This window comes from Dama dama, chromosome 4 (genome assembly GCF_033118175.1).
Source record: "Dama dama isolate Ldn47 chromosome 4, ASM3311817v1, whole genome shotgun sequence".
NCBI classification, from domain to species: Eukaryota; Metazoa; Chordata; class Mammalia; order Artiodactyla; family Cervidae; genus Dama; species Dama dama.
The window spans coordinates 31369092-31389104 of NC_083684.1; the positions used below are offsets into that span (position 1 = coordinate 31369092).

Genomic DNA, 20013 nt, shown 5'->3' on the forward strand with positions numbered 1-20013 from the left:
GGGTCACTCAGCCTTGCTGAAACAGAAAAACAAAAGATGTGCCTGGTGTTATTATCACTTCAGAAATTGTAAGGGGACAGGATCTTTGGTGCACTTTAGTGAGGCTGGGCTCTCTGGCCGCAGACAACGCCTTCCCTAGGGCACATGAGCATATATGGCATGTCAGTATGTCCATCCACCACCCCCCAACCCAAAGGTCCTCCATCCTGAGAGATGACGCAAGGGCTTGGCCAGAAGAGTGTAGGCTGCGTCATTGCCACCTGCCCCTTATTCAGGTGCCTTGGAGGCAGCCCCATTCTTACCCTCTCTGTGTTCCAAGTTTGGTGATGTTACCCCTTTGTTTTTTCTTCCTTGCTATTATGAATGGGCTTCCCTGGTGGCGCCAGAGGTAAAGAATCCTCCTGCTAATGCAGGAGACATAGGAGATACAGGTTCAATACCTCGATTGGGAAGATCCCTGGGGTGCATTATGGCACCCTATTCCACTATTCTTGCTTGGAAAACTCCATGGGCAGAGGAGCCTGGTGGGCTACAGTCCGTGGGGCCACAAAGAGTCGGACACGACTAAGTGACTAAACCACAACTGCTTATCTCCAGCGTTGCCAACCATGGTGCCACTCAGTCTCGTGAGGCACTGGGAACCAGCCCTGTTAGCAACTTAGTGACCGAGCATATGGGTGTCATATCTAAGAGGTCTAAAGGATAAGTATGAATAAGTTTCTTTGAATTTAGACTTACTGGACTTCATAAATATATTTAATAGGAAACTTCATAATACTATCCATACAATATTAACATCACCTGCCAGAAGGAGAAAGTAACTGGCAGAATAAATATACAAAAAGCAAAGTAAGGTTAATAAGTCTCAGCTACCTGCTCCTGCCCTGACAATAGTCTCAACGTGTGACCTATGTCATCTCTGCTTTAAGGGGAAATTTGCAAATATCAGAAAGGTGTTACAGATGTGCTCACACCACGTGAAGACTTTCTCTCTGATGGAAAGGGTGTTTAAGAGGGTCTTGCCTCCTCCCTTTGTGATCTAAACCAGCGGTCCCCAACCTTTCTGGCACCAGGGACCAGTTTCATTGAAGACAATTTTTTCACAGACCAGGGGTGGAGGGAGGTGGTTTCAGGATGATTCAAGCACATGACATTTGTTGTGCAATTTATTTCTATTATTATGACATCTGCTCCACCTCAGATCAACAGACATTAGATCCCGGAGGCTGGGGACCCCTGAATTCTAAAGCACATCAAAGCACCACCCAGGGACACAGGTGGTGTCGTTGACTCCATTCTGGCCTGAAATCGGCATTCTGAGTGCATTTAATCCTCCTGCAGCGACCTCCTCTCTAGACAGTCAGAGACACGCCAGAATGGAAGTCCTGAAGGAGAAGGTGGAGGAGGAAGAGGCGGCGGAGCGAGAAGAGGCAGCTGAGCGGGCCGAGAGGGGCGAGAAAACCAAGAGGCCGACGGAGGTGCGGAGGGAGGAGACCACCATGACGCAGGAGATGCTCAGAGACCTGGAGAGGAAGCTGTCAGAGATCGAGGTCTCTGTCCCAGAGAAGCTCTTGTGAGTGTCAGGGGTGGGGAGGGACGGGGCTTTGGCCCAGCCACCCTGGCGGGGTCAGATCAGGGCTGGGCAGAGAGAGACCAGGTCAGAATGGTGATGCCTGGGCTAGGAGGCAGCACGGGGACATACAAGGAGGTGGTTAAGAGCGAGGACGGTGCTTTCAGGCTGTCTGGTCCAAGTCTCCACTCTGCCCCTCCCTAGCTGCGTGACCTTGGGCAAGCCACTCAGCCCCTCTGTGCATCATTTCCCTCATCTGTTTAAAGGGACAGCTGATCAACCCAGTGCTCTGTGACAACCGAGAGGGGTGGGATGATGGTGAGGGGAGGGAGGGGACATATGTATCCTTATGGTTGTTGCACAGCAGAAATCAACACAACCGAGTAAAGCGATTATCCTCCAAGTAAAAAAGAGCGGCTGATAAGAAGGACACTTCCCTCCTAAGTAGTTGTGAGGATTAAAGGAGGATGCAGTAGAGGCGGTGGCAGCTAAGGCCGATGGAGGGCTCCCTGTGTGCCAGGCCCAACCCCACGCAGGCTGATACCACCCTCTTGTGGACACAGGACCTTCACCAAGGACACTATTGACACCTCCAAGCTGCCCCTTTCCTACCAAAGCAACACGCTCAAGGAGGAACACCTGCTGCAGGTGGCAGACAACTTCTCCTGCCAGTACAGCCACCTGTGTCCGGACCGCGTGCCCCTCTTCCTGCACCCACTGAACGAGTGTGAAGTGCCGGTAAGACCGGGCGGTGGAGGGCAGGGCCGGGGCACAGACCTCTCACAGGGGGTGGTGGGGGCAGCATATAAACTCAAATGCCCACAGGCCCCAGCAGGCCCGGTGTGCGTCATCCCTGGGGTCTGTGGTGGCTTGGAGCCCCCGTGCCCCATCTAAGGGGCAGTCGGACACCCAGTGCGGTCTCCAGCCCCTGAGGCCAGCCCTGTGCAGAAAAAGGCAGAGATATAAGACAAAACAGGCCAGGACCAGAGTGCTGGCCTCCTTCCTTTCCACCCTGGGACCCAGGGCACGTCCCTGAGTCTCTCTCGGCCTCAGTTTCCCCACCTGTAGACAGAATGGCAGGAGGTGAATGCGAAGTTACAATGCCGCAGCCCATGCATAGGCTGACTGGGGCTTGTGGACCGTTTAATCTGGCCCACCAGGTGATGTAAGCCTTGTGTTAGCTGCCAGCACTTGGAACTCAACCATTCCAACCAGATCCCTAGTCCCCTCTTTCCTGGATCTGGTAACCCCAGACCTGTGTTTCTGCTACAGCCATCAGCAGGGGCTGCCCCTTAGGTGGGGCCATGTGTGATCTGGTGCTGGTGGAACCTTCCTCGAATTCACAGGGAGACCCCAGAGGCCTGGCCCCTGGCCCCAGGGCAGCAGAGCAGCCCCTCAAAGGCCACAGAAGCACTAGGTCCCCCACGTTGGGCCGCGGTCTAAAGCCAGACAGACCTGACTCTGTCACTGACTGTGAACCTGAACAAGTCAGCTCACCTCTCGAGCCTCGGCTTCCTCGCCTGTCAGCAGGACCCGCCTCACAGAGTTGCTGGGGGTCAGGGAGGTGATGCGGGTCCGGCGGCACTGAATGGGGTGGTGGTGATGACGCGGTAGCGATCACATCACTCGCACAGGATTATTCGAAAGCTGGGCAAGAAGGGCCTTGAGGGAATCCCTTCCTCCAACTCCCAAGGCCCTGAGTAGGAACCCGAGGCCCAGAGAGGCCTAGGGAGCCACCCCCAACCCCATCCCGAGGTCTCCAGCTTCCTCGGAGCACCGTGGTTTCTTCCCAAGTGGCACGCTGCCCCAGGGCCTGTGGTCTCTCCGTTTGCAGAAGTTCGTGAGCACAACCATCCGGCCCACACTGATGCCCTACCCTGAGCTCTACAACTGGGACACCTGTGCCCAGTTCGTCTCCGACTTCCTGGCCATGGTCCCCTTGCCCGACCCCCTCAAACCTGTAAGTACCACCGGGGGCTGCATCCTGAGGCCACGAAGCCGGAGATGGGAAACCAGGCAGGTCGGCAGAAGGAGGCTTGGCCGACCTCGGGCCACAGTCTATGAGTCTGTCTGGGCCGAACCCCTCACCGACCCCCTGGCTGGGAGGGAGGATGGGAACAGGCCCAGAAAGAGACAGCCACTTGCCTGAGGTCACGTAGCATGCTTGATCTCTGGACTCCCGCCTCTTTGCCTCCTTCGGCTTTCGGAGTCTTCTTTTCGGGACTTTAGGAGGTGGAAAAGGAGAGAGGGGGGACCTGCTACCCACGTTCCAAGGCCACATTTTTGGGGTTCTGACCAGCTTAATCTCTTTAAGAATGGAGGGTGGGAAGGAGGGCGAGAGAAGGGGATACATACACAGTGGAGAAAGAGAAGAGAGAGATAGAGGAAGAAGGTAGGGTAACTTTGGAATAAAACCATAAAACATCCAATCAAAGATCCTCAGACCAGAAGCCTCGACATCCCAGACGGTCTTTCCCATCAGGAAGAAGTCCACAGCCCCACATTACAGGCAAATGTGGATTGCACTTTCTGGACACAGGGGCTGTGGTTTTCACCCCATTCTTAGCAGGCTCCCTAACCCAGCAAAGGGGAGGAGCCCCACTGGGGTCGAGCCTGCACACTGGCCCTGGCGCCCAGCCCCGGGGAGCCTGGCGAGGGGCAGGGAGGGAGGGGGCGGCTGTACTGACCAGCCTGCTGTGCCCAGCCCTTGTACCTGTACTCCTCGACCACCGTGCTCAAGTACCAGAAGGGGAACTGCTTCGACTTCAGCACGCTGCTCTGCTCCATGCTCATCGGTGCTGGCTACGATGCCTACTGTGTCAATGGCTACGGCTCGCAGGACCTGTGCCTCATGGACCTAACTCGGGAGGTGTGCCCACTCACCTTGAAGCCCAAGGAGGTACGGCCGGGCCCCTGCTGCCCTCAGCATCACACGAGACATGCCATCCTTACGGTAGCCTGTCCCTGCTGCTGAGCTCTACAACTGGGACACCTGCGCCCACTGAAATCAAACCACTGATGATTTCTCTCCCCTTGGCATCTTCATGCACACAGCCCATTCCTCCAAACTGGCTGCTCCTCTCCACTTGTTGTCACTCAGTTGCAGCTACTGTGTTCCCCACATTAGCAAATGCCACATGGTGGCTATCTTCAGCCAAATTCTTCCAAATTTATCCTGTGCATGTGATAAAAATCCATCCAGTCATTTTCATATAAGGAAAAAGCAGACAAATGAACAGACATGTAGTTCTTTCTTTTTTTTCCCTCAGCATCTCTCATGTAAAAAGATCCCTTTTCAACAGCACAAAATTTCAGCAAACCACAGCAGGCAGTGGTTGTGCTTTTATATATGCTGGCTGAGCACACCATAATGACCCGAGGTGGCTGTGAACACTCAAAACACTTCTAAGTGAATTTAATTGTAGGAATCATTAAAGCATCTCTGTGCATTTGGAAAATAACCACACTACAGGCAGAAAGGACTTCCCAGGTGGTTCTAGTAAGAACCCGCCTGCCAATGCAGGAGACATAAGAGATGTGGGTTCAATCCCTGGGTTGGAAAGATTCCCTGGAGGAGGGCATGCCAACCCACTCCGTATTCTTGCCTGGAGAATGCCACGGACAGAGGATCCTGGCAGGCTACAGTCCATAGGGTCACAAAGAGTCAGGCATGATTGAAACGACTTAGCATGCATGCACAGGCAGATAATGGTTTTCATGAACTGGATTGATTCCAGGACTTTGTGATCCAGGGTCAAGGCCCCATGTGTATCTGCAGCTTGGGGCAGGGGGTCCAGGGACCTGAGGCAACCAGCATGATGCACCTGTGTTATATGTGTGTGAGCAACTGGGGCCCCCGGGGCTGTTCTCTGGTGGAGGAGGGGAGGGAGGCACCTGGTGAGAGCCCAGCCTGCTCTCTCAGGCCCAGCTCCCCAGGAAAGATGGAACAAGAAAAGCTCCATCACTGCTTTTGGCTCCAAAGGCCTATGAACTCACATAGGGGCCTCTTAGCTCAGCCAGAATTTTAATTATGAAATTGATATCAATAGCTAATGGGTGCTGAGAACATTCCGGTCTATAAACCACTTACACATTTCTTGACTTGGTTGCTCCTCTCAAGAGCACTGCGTGGTAGGAATGATTGCTCTTGTGTTTTACATGTGAGTGTGTTGAGATGACACAGTTTTTGTGACCAAAGTCACACAGCTGGTAAATGGGTCCCTGGGGGTTGAGGCCCAGTCTGTCTGACTATGAATGGTGGAGATTTGCTATTTCTCCTTCATACCAGGTCGCCATTCTGCAGCTTCTGTGGTGTCCTTTCCTGGACATTTTTCTGGCCACCTAGCACACATTTGGGTACACACGCTCATGCACACACACACACACACACACACACACACACACAGACACTTTGTTCTTCTGAGCCCAGGAAACTCATTTCAAGTCAACATATGAAGCCCTGCAGTAACAAAACCTGGAAAATCTGACTCCCGACAATTTGCCCCATTTTTTAAATCAGATCCAGATCACAGCTAGTCTAGGCTGTGGGGGATGAAGAACGGAAGTCACACCTCCTGAGCTCCGGCCTGGATGGGCAACTCATACAGGCATTGTCCTGTCTTCATTTGGCAGATCAAGCCTGGGGAAAAGGTTCTCACTGAATTTTGCAGAAGATCCTGCGGTTAGGGAACTGGGAGGACATGCCCACAGTCACGGGTCTGGAGCTGAGGCTCTTTCTGTGTTTGGGGTCAGAAAGCCCGCAGCCTCCAGGAGCAACAGTGTGGGTGGCTGCTGATCCTTTTTCTCTTGTCTCGTGACAGACAGTCAAGGAAGAGGAGAAGGCACCCCCTAAGAAGTATGCCATCAAACCGCCCAGGGACCTGACCAGCAGGTTTGAGCAGGAACAGGAGGTGAAGAGGCAGGAGGCGATCAAGGCTGAGGAGGAGAATCGGCGGAAGCAGGAGGAGGCACGCCTCTTGGTGGGTCCACCATCCTCAGCCCTCAAGCCGTGAACTCGGCTCCAGAGAAGGGGCTGCTAGGAATGGGGAAACAGATACAGGTCACGAAGGGATGTGTTTATGGGCCCCCAGGTTCAAATCCCCTCCTTCCCCTTCCAACCAACCCCACCTCCACCAGGCCATGCGGGAATTCCAGTGGTGGTCAGCCAGATGCTAACACTACAGAGCTTTGCTGCCTGGGCCAATTCATTGTGTGCTGTGCAGTTCTGGTGTCCTTGTTCCAGACCAGGAGCTCACTGAAGATTTACCTGCATACACTCTACATCCATCGTCCCATCCACCTTCCCACCATCCCTCCCATCCACCTTCCCACCATCCTCCCTCAATCCTCCCACCATCCTCCCACCATCATCTCATCCATCCTCCAATTCTCCCTCCCATCCACCCTCCCATTCATCCTCCCATCCACCCTCCCATCCATCCTCTCACCATCCTCTCATTCATCCTCCCATTCATCCTCCCATCCACCTTCCCACAATCCTCCTACCATCCTCCCACCACCCTCCCATCCACCTTTCCATCCATCCTCCCACCATCCTCCCACCACCCTCCCATCCACCTTCCCATCCATCCTCTCACCATCCTCCCACCATCTTTCCACCACCCTCCCATCCATCCTCCCACCATCCTCTCATCCATCCTCTAATTCACCCTCTCATTCATCCTCCCATCCACCCTCCCATCCATTCTTCTCACCATCCTCTCATCCATCCTTTCATCCACCCTCCTGTTCATCCTCCCTTCCACCCTCCCATCCATCCTCCCACCATCCTCTTACCCATCCTCCCATCTCTCCTCCTCTCCCCCCACACTCTCATCATCCCTCTCATCTACTTTGCCTCCCTCCCTTCTTGTCTTTCCTTCCATATAGTATTTATTGAGGGTCTACTGTGGGATGCAGTAGACCCTGGGGATGCAATAATGAACATGGCACAGTGACCCTTTTTGCAGAGGGGTGCAGACAAGGAAGCCATATGGTGGCCCTCTGTCTTTCTTTGGATGAAATCTCACCCAGAATCACAACACAGAAAGCCAATAAATCCCAGATACCCTAGAGCTCCATAAGGTCAAGTTTATAAACCACAGATTGAGCTAGATCCTCCCATTTTACCAATAAGAAAATGGGTTCAGAGGTGGGGTGATGTCCTCAAGGTCACGAAGTCAGCCAGAGATGCAGTGTGGATCAAAATTCGGTTCTTTTGCCAGTTCCTCAGCCCCAGGGAGATGTTTGGACCCCTGATGATCCCCTTCCCATCCATTTGCTTCAAGGTCACCTCCCTTTCCCGTGTAGGAGCAGGAGAATGCAAAGACCGACCCCCTGCATGGCCTCCGTGTGCATTCCTGGGTCCTGGTGCTGTCGGGGAAACGCGAGGTGCCTGAGAGCTTTTTCATTGACCCATTCACTGCACACAGCTACAGCACCCAGGACGATCACTTCCTGGGAATTGAGAGCCTTTGGAACCACAAGAACTACTGGGTCAACATGCAGGATTGTTGGAACTGCTGCAAGGTGCTGGGCGGGGCCTGGGCGGGTGTGGCAGGCACAGTGGGGGAAGGTGGGTGTGACCAGTGGGGAGAGCTGGCCACCAGCCAAGAGGGCTTTGGACTTTTCCTGGAGTACCCAGGGCCTACTGCTTTGCCCATACATAATCATTCTAGTATGATTATTGTCACTGTTAGTTTCTGTATCCTTATAAAATGTGGATTGTTAGTTCAATTTTTTAAAAACATTGTATTGAAGTGCAATATACATGCAGAAAAATGCACTTATCCTACACGTTCAGCTCAATGAACTTCCATACATATTTATGTATAAGAACACAGTGCCAGGACTTCCCTGGTGGTCCTGTGGTTGAGAATCCCTTTCCAATGCCGGGGATGCGGGGTCGATTTCTGGTGGGGGAACTAAGATCCCATATGCCTTGGGGCAACGAAGACCCAGTGCAGCCAAAACAAAAAACAAAACCTCAGTGCCATTTAAAGACGTTGAAAAATATGTGCACACGTTTGGAGGGAGGTGGTAACTGGATACCAGGGGACTTTCTGGGAGTGTAGATAATGTTCTATTTCTTGAACCGGTTTTTGCCATGCAGTGACACCTCATCTCTTCCTGTAAGGACAATGCCGAATGAGCTCCATATCCAGGCCTATCCCAGGCCAGAGAGTTTCCGAGTCTCTCACCCAGAGACCAACCCGGGAAGGGAGTCCCAGCCCCCTCAGGGCCTCCATCTCCCTGTGGGGATGAGGAGGGCGGGCGAGGACTCTCAAAGGCAGCCTGGAGCCCTATTCTGGCCCCTCTGAGACCCAGCCGGGTCTCTTCTCACCCTGGGCTTGGCAGTTCCCCACCCCCTCCCTGCCCCTGTGGAGCAGGAGGGGGGCCACTGGCTGTGGGATGTGCTCAGCGACCCCCTTCTCCATCAGGAGTTGGTCTTCGACCTGGGAGACCCTGTGAGGTGGGAGTACCTGCTCTTGGGGACCGACAAGCCTTTCCTGTCCCTGACTGAGGAGGAGGACGAGGGGATGAATGATGATGACGACGTGGAAAAACTGGTGAGTCTCGGTGGAGTAGGGAGACTTGACACCCTGTCTTGCTTCAGGCCAGCCTGACACACTTCCCCCTACAGGGATGTGTCTAGGGTCGGTGGGGGGCAGTTCAGATAGACCACTTATAGATTCCTTGAAACAGAAGGACCTGGACCATGCCCTCACTTTACAGATGGGCAGACTGAGGCCCAGACATGTCCAGTGACCTGCCCGGGGCCCCCAAATGGTGCAGGGAAAGGCTGGGATTTGCATTCAGGCTCCTGCCCACCCTTCACTCCCTCCCTATAGATACACACACAGTCCACACCCCACTCAGGGGTTGCCCTGCCCTTTGGAGTAGGGCAATAAGACCCTCTCCATAAGCCTGGGGAGCCCCAGAACCCATCTCTCACATCCAGGCCTCTCCTGCATAGTCATCACAATCCTCCACACACACACTTCCACACCTTTCTTGTCCCTCCTATCAGCCCTTCTGAAGGTCATTGGCCTGGTCATCTCTGATCTCCTACTCAGGGGCAATCCAGGCAGGTCTGCATGAGGCCCTGTGAGTGGAAGTCAGACGCCCAGATGCCTTCACTATTGGTTCCGACATCTTGGGCAAACTTCCTAACTGTTGGAAACGTCAGTTTCATCGTCTGTATGTAAAATGGGGGAATGGGGTCAGTTACATCACAGTAGGAATAACTGGGGTATTCGTTTGTTAAAGTTGCCATAACACAGACTGGGTGGCTTACACAGTAGAAATTTCTTTTCTCACAGCCCCGGAGACTGGAAGTCGAGCTGTCAGTGGGGTTGGATTCTCCTTAGCTTGTAGGGGTGCCCACCCCCAGGTCCTCACACTCTTTCCTCTGTGTGGGTCTGTGTCCTAATCTCTTCCTATAAGGACACCAGTAGTATTGGATTGGGCTCAACCTAATGACCTCAGTTTAACTTAGATACCTCTTTAAAGATCCTGTCTCCAAATATAGTCAATGCTGGGGTTCTGGGTACTAGGACATATGAGTTTTGGGGGGATACAATTCAGCCCACAGGTAACACTCATGGCCCTTTCTAAGTGCTGTGAAAGAGATAGTGTTAGTGGCTCAGTTGTGCCTGACTCTTTGCCACCCCATGGACTGTAGCCCGCCAAGCTTCTCTGTCCAAGGGATTTTCCAGGCAAGAATACTGGAGTGGGCTGGGATCATCCCGACCCAGAGATTGAACCTGGGTCTCCTGCATTGCAGGCAGATTCTTTACCATCTAAGCCACCAGGGAAGCCCTTGTAAGTGCCAGTAGGTATTTAACTTGCCAAAATCTTGACAGCTACCCGGGGTGATGGGTACTAGTATTGTCATCCATGATTATTATTGCCCCATTTTACTGACAAGAAGGCTTATACACAGAGGGGTAAAATAACTGACCCAAAGTTAAATAGCCAATAAGTGACAGAGCTGGGATTTGACTTGGGATTTAACAGTCCAGCTCCCAAGTCTGGGTTCTCAAAGGCAGTTCTGTTTGGCCTCCTGGGGCTACATGAAGACAAGTGAGACCACCGGTGTGATGTGCTTGGACAGACGTGTAGACTCACCTGGAAATGGTGTTGAGTGTTCTCAGCGTCTTCTCTCTGGAGACCAGAGAGACTCCGCTCCTGTGCAGTAAATCCTGGACCACTGGCGCCCCCTGCTGGCCTCAAAATGAGAACAGACGGGCCAAGCGGGTATCAGAGATCTGAGCAATTCGGCAAGAGGTTTTTTTTTTTTTAATTTTTTATTTTATATTGGAGTACAGCCGATTAACAATGTTGTGATAGTTTCAGGTGGACAGTGAAGGGACTCAGCTATGCATTTACATGTATCCATTCATGGAGAAGTTTCAAACTGAGAAAATCTTGTGCAAGTTTCTGTGGTTACCTAACCTGAAGATCATTTGTCCAATGTAGTTGCTAAGTCATGTTCGACTCTTTGTGACCCCATTGACTGTAGCCCGCCAGGCTCCCCTGTCCATGGGATTCTCCAGGCAAAAATACTGGAGTGGGTTGCCATTTCCTCCTTCAGGGCGTCATCCTGACCCAGGATCGAACCCACATCTCCTGCATTAGCAGGCAGGTTCTTTATCAGTGAGCCACCCGTGAAGCCCTTAAACCTGAATTTATTTCTGTTTTGCATGTGTATTCATTTGTATTGTTTTTAAATTGAACATCAGAGAATTCATACTGGAGAAAGACCATATAAGTGAATGCATTCAATGGGAAAAATGTTTTACCCATAAATCCTCTTTTCTATGTACATCGGAGAATTCAACTGGAGACAGGCCTTCCATGTGCAATGAATGCAGGAAATCTTTTATCAACAACTCCAATTTCCATAGACATCAGAGAATTCACACAGGAGAAAGGCCTTAATCCTGTAATGTATATGGAAAATCTTTTATTACTCTGGCTGGCATCCATTATCAAGAGAAAGTTCACAGTGGGGAAGTGCCATATAAGGGCAGTGACTATGGGGCATCCTTTAATTAAATGCACCTCCTCAGTTCCTGTAGGAAAATCCACACTGGAGAAAACTCTTATGAGTGCAGTGAATGTGGGAAATCTTTTACTGCTAACTCTGGCCTTTGGTATCATCAGAGAATTCACAGTGGAGAAAGGCTTTATGAGTGCAGTGATTGTGGGAAATCTTTTATTGCTAGGATGAGCCTTCTCAATCATCAGAGAGTTCACACTGAAGAAAGACCTTATAAGTGCAGTGACTGTAGAGAATGTTTATTAGCAGTTCGAGCCTTCTTCGTCGTCAGAGAGTTCACAGTGGGGATAGGCTGTGTGAGTGCAGTGAACATGGGAAATCTTTTCCTGCTAACTATGGCCTTCCGTATCATCAGAGAGTTCGTTTGTCTAGACTAGGCCTTATTTGCCAGATGGGGAAACTAGGCTCAAAGAGAAAGAAAAATAATAAGGGCAATCAGGCAGTGTCCCAAACCCTTATGTGCTTTTATCAGTCAGTCCTCCCAAGCAGTTAGAAAACTGAGACTCAGAGCCGTTAAGGGAATTTACCTGAGCTGGTGTTGGATGGAGGGTGGGGTTTGGGCCCACCCGACTCCAGAAGCCCCTCTTAAAAGGCCTGTGTCTTTGTCTCCTGCCTCTGTGGGCAGTGGGAGGGGGTCACACGGGACAGGGCGTGGCTGTCCTCGCCAGGCGCCAGGTGGGTAGAGGGGTGGAGCTGCTCTTCCTCCTCCCGCCTGTCTCAGGTCACACCAGGTCAGATCTCTAGCACCCCTGGGGGAGCTGACAAGCCACCTTGGGGGGCTCGGCCCTGGAGGGTGAGAGACCTGCCCGTAAGTCAGCCCTGATCAGAAGGCCCAGTCCTGATCAGAGCTACCCACCCCACCCCCACCTCTCCCAACAGGGCAAGGAGGATGAGGATAAGAGCTTCGACATGCCGCCCTCGTGGGTGGAGCAGATTGAGATCTCCCCCGAAGGTACAGCATCTCTGGGCCTTTGGGGGCATCTGTGGTAGCGGGATGCTGGCAGGGGCTGCCTTGGCCCCTCATTTTCAAACCCTGGCCCCATGTTTCCTGCTGCACCCTCTTCACTTCTTCCTTCCCACCATACACACTCAGCTCTGCAGCCGGGGGCCTGACCCTAGTCTGGCACACAGGCCAGGGCTCAGTTACCAGACCCGGGCTGATGGAGTGTGGCAGGCGCTGGAGGACTGGGGACCAGGACACAGCTGTTCCCCTCCCTCACCCCACTCTGCCAGGAGGAGACTATGCACAGTACCCAGGGCGGGCAGGGGTCTCAGGACCAAGAAGGGGCAGGCAGGGAAAGCAGGGGGTCAGGGCATGCTTTTGCCCCATGCCAACCTCTGCTGATTGCTGAGATTTCCATCTGGGAGTGCCTAGACCTACAGGGAGGACCTAGGCTGTCCCATCAGGGTGGGAAGGGCTGGAGAGGGTGTCCTGGGAACCAGGGGGTTGGAGGCTGGGGAGTGGGTGGGCAGGAAGGGCTTCTGGGAGGAAGCTCATCTAAGCTAAGTTTTAAGGGATCAGAAGAAGTCAGCACAGTAAGGGCAGGAGGGGATGGCGTTTCTAGCCGAGGTCTGGAAGCAAGAGTGCGGTGTGGTCAGGCTCAAGCTGAAATGTGCTCCAGGGCAGGAGCCGCACCGGTGACTCGTCCCCTCTGCCTCCCTGGAGTGGGCTTGGGGGCTGGAGGAGCTGAGCAAACAGCACAGTGAACAGAGGCTGGAGAGTGGCTGGTGAGGCTCCCCAGTGTGGGGAGGAAGGACCCCAACCCACTCTGTGTCCTCAGCGTTCGAGACCCGCTGCCCAAACGGGAAGAAGGTGATACAGTACAAGAGGGCGAAGCTAGAGAAGTGGGCCCCGTACCTCAACAACAACGGCCTCGTGTGCCGCCTCACCACCTACGAGGACCTGGAGTGTAAGGGGGCAGCCCTAGCTGCGGGGGGCGGGGAGAGGGCAGGAGAGCTGGGTCCCCGACAGGTGACGTGACCTCGGTCATGTCACCACCCCTATCCGTGTGAGTGCGGGCCCTGCTGGTCGCTGTGTGCTGGGAGTGGTGGGACGGCGGCTGGGGCACCGGGCCTGGCTGCTTCAGGCACCGATTGGGCCCCACAGGTACCAAGACTTTGGAGGTGAAGGAGTGGTACCAGAACAGGGAGGACATGTTGGAGCTGAAGCACATAAACAAGATCACGGGCTTGAATGTCGACTACTTCAAGCCGGGCCACCCCCAGGCGCTGCGCAGTGCGTGGACCCCGTCACTAGGCCAGCTAGGAGCCCAGGGTGGGGGCCTCATGTCCTCCTTAGAGCAGCCTGCAGGGCAGCTGATGCGTGGTGGGAGCAACCAGCATCCTTATTGCCAGGGTTCTTGGGTGGAAAGCAACAGAAATAGCCCCTGCCTCCCCAAGCAAAGCAGATGTGTGGGAGGTCAGAGGAGGCACAGAAAATCTAAGGAAATGTGACAAGTGTTCCTCTAAGAAAGGTAAAGCAGGGCCGCAGTCCATGCTGTGGTTGGGATCAGGTTCCCATTGGGGCCACGTTTACAGGGGTTAGGATGCTGACAAGAAAACCAACAAGCACCCCCACAAGGGCGATGCAGGGGGCAGAAGTATGGCAGTGCGGATGTGGCCACAAGGCCAGGAGGCTGGGAAGCAGGGAAGGACATATCCTGGGAGAGAATTAACAACCCAATCCAAGAATTCACAAAAGAAAAACATAGGGTCAATATACATCTAAAAACATGACCAATCTCACTTGGTTGAGACAGGAAGAAGGGGAGGGGAGGGAAGGGAAGGGAAAGAAAGAAAGAAAATCAATAAGGGATCAACCTACAACCCTTCAGTTGGCAAAAATGAAAAAATGGCCCTACCATGTGTAAGCAAGTGACTTCCCGTCATTCCTGGTAGGACAGCAAATTGGCACAACTTTTCTGGGGAGCAGCTGGGCAAAATAATCAATGATAGCTTTCAATTATGTATGTTTTTTGACCAGCAGTTCTGTTGCACAAATAGCAGGCAAAAAGAAAACATACATAAAACACATGTTCATCATGGTGTTGATCATAACAATAAAAAAAGCTAGAAGCAGCCTAAACACCGAGCTCTAGGGCATTGGTGCCATCATACATGAGGCTTCTCCCCAAGGCCTGGGGTCAGGTTATGAAGCCAGGGGCTCCGGGTGCTCACCTAGGCATCGCCCGGCCCCAACCTCCCCCGCAGTGCACTCGTACAAGTCCATGCAACCTGAGATGGACCGTGTCATGGAGTTTTATGAAACGGCCCGCGTGGACGGCCTGATCAAGCGGGAGGAGACGCCCAAGACGATGACAGAGTACTACCAAGGACGGCCAGACTTCCTCTCCTACCGCCATGTCAATTTCGGGCCCCGCATGAAGAAGCTGGCTTTGAACAGCGCAGAGTCAAACCCCCGGCCCATGGTGGTAAGTACTTGCTGGGCATGGGGATGGGCTTACTGCTTACTCTGGTGGGCCAAGGTTACCCTGAACGGGAGGAGCCCAGACTCCGGGGAACCTTCTTTACTGAGTGACCCTTCCTGTTTTACCAAACACACCATCTCGGGTCTGTCTGATACCAGACATCAGCCACTGGGCCACGGAGGTATTATGTCCTTGTGTGTGTATACACACTCTTGACTAAACACTTAGAAAATATGTAAAATTATAAAAAGTAAAAAAAATCTCAGAATGCTATCTCTCAGCTATTATCGCATATTAATATATTGGATTTTGAGAGTCTTTTCAAAGATGTGTGTGTGTGTGTGTGCGCGCGTGCGTGCGCACGCATAATTCTTGTATCATCCTCTTCACATTAAATTGTGCGGCTTTTTCCTCCATATCATCACAAGTTATTTCGCACCTGTATTTAACCTCTGCACACCAAAGAAGCTCTTACTAGCAGTAAGCAATGTCAGGTGATAGAGCAGGCTGCCTGGAGAGGTGGTGAGCTCCCCATCTCTGGAGGTGGGCAAGCAGAGTCTGGCGGAAGGAGCTAGAGAAGAAATGGCGCACCACACGGGGCTGGAGGGCCCGAGCACTGCGAACCCCTGGGGCCTTGAGAGCCACTGTCGAGCTGGGAGGGGCTGTTCTACATGAACCCCCGTCCCCCAAACGAACCCAGACCCCTGAGGGTCCTTTGTGCCTGTCCTTAGAGCAGGAACAGAAGTCGCCCTTTTCCACCCCGCCTCCTCCGCATGTTCTGGTCTCCCAGAAAATCACAGAGCGATTCTTCCGCAACCCTGCAAAGCCTGCGGACGAGGACGTGGCCGAGCGAGTGTTTCTGATCGCAGAGGAGCGCATTCAGCTGCGCTACCACTGCCGCTCGGACCACATCACGGCCAACAAGCGCGAGTTCCTGCGGCGCATGGAGGTGGACAGCAAGGGCAACAAGATCATCATGACCCCCGACATGTGTATCAGCTTCGAGGTGGGCTCGGGAGTCTGGCGGGAAGGGGCAGGATGGGGTGGAGTGAAGAGAGAGCCCTGGGGCCCTCCATGCTGTCTCGGCGACCTTGGAGAACTGGGGTGGAAGACTCTGTACCCAGCCTGGAAATTCATCTTCACCCCTGGGAAAATCAAGACCGCCCATCTGGGAATAATACTCATTGAGCGCCTCTGAAAATCGTCCCCTTTTCCATCCTGCGACCAAGGCTGTGACAGATCTCAACACCTCCACGGGGCTGGCTTTCCTAGTTCCAATCCTGACTTTGCTGGCACATCCCTTAGCACCCCCCCCCCCCCCAGCCCCCAGTTTCTGTTCTGTTGCTAGTTGTGTTTTTAGAGATGCAACAGATCCAGAGAGGTGACGCAACTGGCTGGAGGTCACACAGCTAGAAAATGGCAGGGGAAGATTTGAACCCAAGAGATCTGGCTCCAGAATCTGCCCACAACCCCAGCCCTTGCTGCTGCTTCTCCGAGTCACTGTGGTGGTTGTTCCAGGTGGAGCCGATGGAGCACACCAAGAAGCTTCTCTACCAGTACGAGGCCATGATGAAGCTGAAGAACGAGGAGAAGTTGTCCAGACATCAGGCCTGGGAGTCGGAGCTGGAGGTCAGGTGTTCCGTGGGAGAGTGGGCAGGTGGCAGGTAGCAGGGGTGGGGGTGTTTTAACCATGTCTGCCCCCACTTCCCAACTCAGGTGCTGGAGATCCTGAAGCTTCGGGAGGAGGAGGAGGAGGCACACACGCTGACCATCTCCATCTACGACACCAAGCGCAACGAGAAGAGCAAGGAGTACCGAGAGGCCATGGTGAGCCCTGCTCCCTGGCTTCCCCGGGCCCCTCCCCCACCCCCACCTCCAGGGTGCTGAGGTTGATAGGGATTCTGTGGGGAAGCCCTTTAGAGGCGATGAAGTTATTAACACCACAGTGGTCATCTTTGCTGTGAGCTGACCATTTCCCTGATCACTCTTCAACAAGTGCTCAGGATACAGGCCAGGTCCCCCCACACCACCTCCAGGAGCTATGGCCAAGCCAAGACGTCCACTTGGGGGCTTCCCTGGGGGTTGTGACCTGGTCACGGGCTTGAGTTCTCTGGCCCCTGCACACAGGGCCTTCACATTACCAAGGGTCTGGTTGCCAAGACCCAGCTTGGTTTTTTGAGGCCAGCTTCTAAATCCCCTTCACCAACCAAGTGGAGATTCCTAAAAAGAAAATAGATGAGGTTGGCAAGACAGGACTGGGCACCTGAAGTCTGGTTCTCAGACCCCCAGAGGTGGGGATGTCCGCCCCCACATCTCCAGCTTCACTGGGCCCTGGCGGCCAACGCAGGACATAAAGAAGGCCCCAGGGTGGAAGGGAAAAAAGGGACTCACCAGCAGTTTTTAACATCATTAACAACCATGCTTTATTCCATTTATCGAGCGAGCATTTGCTGATTGATAGGTATGTACTGAGGCTCAAGTGGAGATGTGTGAACTCACAGACACAGAAGTTGGCTGTCACCAGTAACCATGATCTCAGGAGTCAGCGAAGAGCCCTCTGAGGCCTCAAGCACAGAGGGTCTGAAGCCTGGTTCTGTGTGGTCACATCTCGACAGAGCTGGTTGGGGGATGTCTGCAGCCCCTGCTGGTCCAGCTGACCCCCTGGCCCCCTCTCACAGGAGCGCGTGTTACACGAGGAGCACCTGCGGCAGGTGGAGGCCCAGCTGGACTACCTGGCCCCGTTCCTGGCACAGCTCCCGCCTGGGGAGAAGCTAACGCGCTGGCAGGCCGTGCGCCTCAAGGATGAGTGCCTCAGTGACTTCAAGCAGCGGCTCATTGACAAAGCCAACCTCATCCAGGCTCGGTTTGAAAAGGTGCAGCCAGGGCCCTGGCAGGGGTGGGGACCTCGGCATCCTCTACCGGAAAACCGGCCCAGGGCTGTTGGCTCACTATCTCATAGACTTGTGAGGGACTAATGGGCGGAGGGGGAGGAGGTCAGTGTTTGGTGTGTCCAAAGGACCAAGTTGTCCTTCCTCATCCTTGTTTATTGGGTGGAAGGGTGGATGGAGGGGTGGATGAGTGAACAGAGGGAGGGATGGAAGGGTGGATGGATGGCTGGAGCATTATAACAACTCCTATAGTTTTTGACCCATTTCTGTTGGTCAGGTACACATCATGTAGTTCCCCTGCATTATCTTATTTAATCTTCACAAACAGCTCTATGGTGGTGGGGGTGGGAGTGTATGCAATGACCCTCATTTTGCAGATGACAGATTGGAAGCTCTGAAAATGTACTTTGACCAGAGTCACATGGCTCTCAGTCCTGACTCCTGTTCTAACCTCGTGGACATGTTGTTGTTGTTGTTTAGTCGCTAAGTTGTGTCTGACTCTTTCCGACCCCATGGACTATAGCCCACCAGGGTCCTCTGTCCATGGGATTTCCCAGGCAAGAATACTAGAGTGGGTTGTCATTTCCTTCTCCAGGGGATCTTCCCCAGTCAGGGATTGAACCCTCGTCTCCTCTATTGGCAGGCTGATTCTTTACCACTGAGCCACCTGGGAAGTCCTCGTGGACATGTATCCCTCTAAACAAGGGTTTCCTGCCTCTGCTTCTCTGGCTTCTATGAGAAGGGGTGATGGGGCTGACCTTGTGGGGCTGTCTGATGCCCAGTGCAGGGGGCGGGATCTGCAGCCTGCAGTCTGGGTCAGCCCTCCTGCTCTCCTTCCCCATGCCCACAGGAGACTCAAGAGCTGCAGAAGAAGCAACAGTGGTATCAGGAGAATCAGGTGACCCTGACGCCTGAGGATGAAGACTTATACCTGAGTTACTGCTCTCAGGCCATGTTCCGTATCCGTATCCTGGAGCAGCGGCTCAGTCGGTGAGGAGGCAGGGGTCAGGGGAGCCGAGAGGACCCACAAGGATGTTGGAGCACCAGCTTTTGTATTTTTCGCTGTGCTGGGTCCTCATTGCGGTGCCTAGGCTTCTCTGGTTGCGGCACGCAGATTTAATTGCCCTGCAGCATGTGGGATCTCAGCTCCCCAACCAGAGATCAAACCCATGTCCCCTGCAATGGAAGAAGGATTCTTAACCACTGGACCACCAGGGAAGTCTCTGAGTACCAACTCTGTAACCCCTCCCTCTGATTTCAGACACAAGGAGCTGGCCCCACTGAAGTACTTGGCTCTGGAGGAAAAGCTCTACAAGGACCCACGCCTGGTGGAGTTACTTAAAGTCTTCGTTTGATGCTCTTCACCCTCTACACTTGTGGTCCTTTGAGTCCCTCCTGAGGCCTCAGCAAAGCTGCCAGAGAAAGAAACCTCCCCCAAAGCCTGGCCCTCGTGTTCCCTATGCCCAGCTAATCACCATCCACTCAGGCACACTACCTTCCCGCTTTTCCTAATTTGCCTGTAAATAAACACTTGCCATTTGCCACGTGTACCTCATGTTTCACAGACTCCAGCAGCAGCCTTTTTCTCCTTCCCTTCTTTATCTGTGGCCTGGGACCACCTTTGCAGCCTTATCTTATTTAACACAGCAACTGCATCCCCATTTCACACATGGCTAATTAGTGGCTGATAAGAAGAGGCGCTGGAATTCAGTCTCTTGCAGTCTAGCGTCAAGAACCCAAGTTCTGGGGCACACACCTTGGGCTTGCCATTTCCACTTTGTGAGCTGGGCCACCCCAGCCATGCATGGTGGGGGTGCAAGACTCTCATTTTGCAGAAAAGAAACTGGGAGCTCTGAAATGTACCGTATCCAGAGCTACATGGCTGTCTCAACCTTAACCCCGGCTCTGACTTCATAAGCATTGTATCCCTTTAAGCAAGATTCCTGTGGCTTTCTCCCAAGACATGTGTGTGACCCCTGCTCCTCTGACGTCTGTGGGTAGCGGCCCTTCCCAAAGCCCCACCCGAGTCCCAAATGAAGTCGGCCTTTATTGGGTTCCAAATCC

The 20013-nt window shown here is 53.3% G+C and overlaps 1 protein-coding gene across 1 annotated transcript; it reads left to right on the forward strand.

Annotated features, from left to right (window-relative positions):
* The first annotated feature begins 1264 nt into the window (after positions 1 to 1264).
* Positions 1265 to 19449, forward strand: DRC7 (dynein regulatory complex subunit 7). Its single transcript, XM_061134642.1, has 17 exons — positions 1265 to 1573; positions 2134 to 2308; positions 3405 to 3530; positions 4275 to 4469; positions 6391 to 6549; positions 7880 to 8098; positions 9010 to 9138; positions 12513 to 12585; positions 13415 to 13543; positions 13741 to 13869; positions 14844 to 15064; positions 15852 to 16067; positions 16580 to 16690; positions 16778 to 16888; positions 17740 to 17934; positions 18800 to 18939; positions 19211 to 19449. Exons 1-17 carry the CDS (start codon positions 1377 to 1379, stop codon positions 19302 to 19304), a joined length of 2619 nt encoding a protein of 872 aa, XP_060990625.1. The 5' UTR covers positions 1265 to 1376; the 3' UTR covers positions 19305 to 19449.
* The last annotated feature ends 564 nt before the right edge of the window (positions 19450 to 20013 follow it).

Bases quoted from the DNA above. Each gene is read 5' to 3' on its own strand.
- DRC7 (XM_061134642.1), top strand. From the start codon at position 1,377: ATGGAAGTCCTGAAGGAGAAGGTGGAGGAGGAAGAGGCGGCGGAGCGA. The intron at 13,870-14,843 runs GTGCGTGGACCC...CCTCCCCCGCAG, and splicing joins CCACCCCCAGGCGCTGCGCA to TGCACTCGTACAAGTCCATG. The intron at 17,935-18,799 runs GTGCAGCCAGGG...CCATGCCCACAG, and splicing joins TCCAGGCTCGGTTTGAAAAG to GAGACTCAAGAGCTGCAGAA.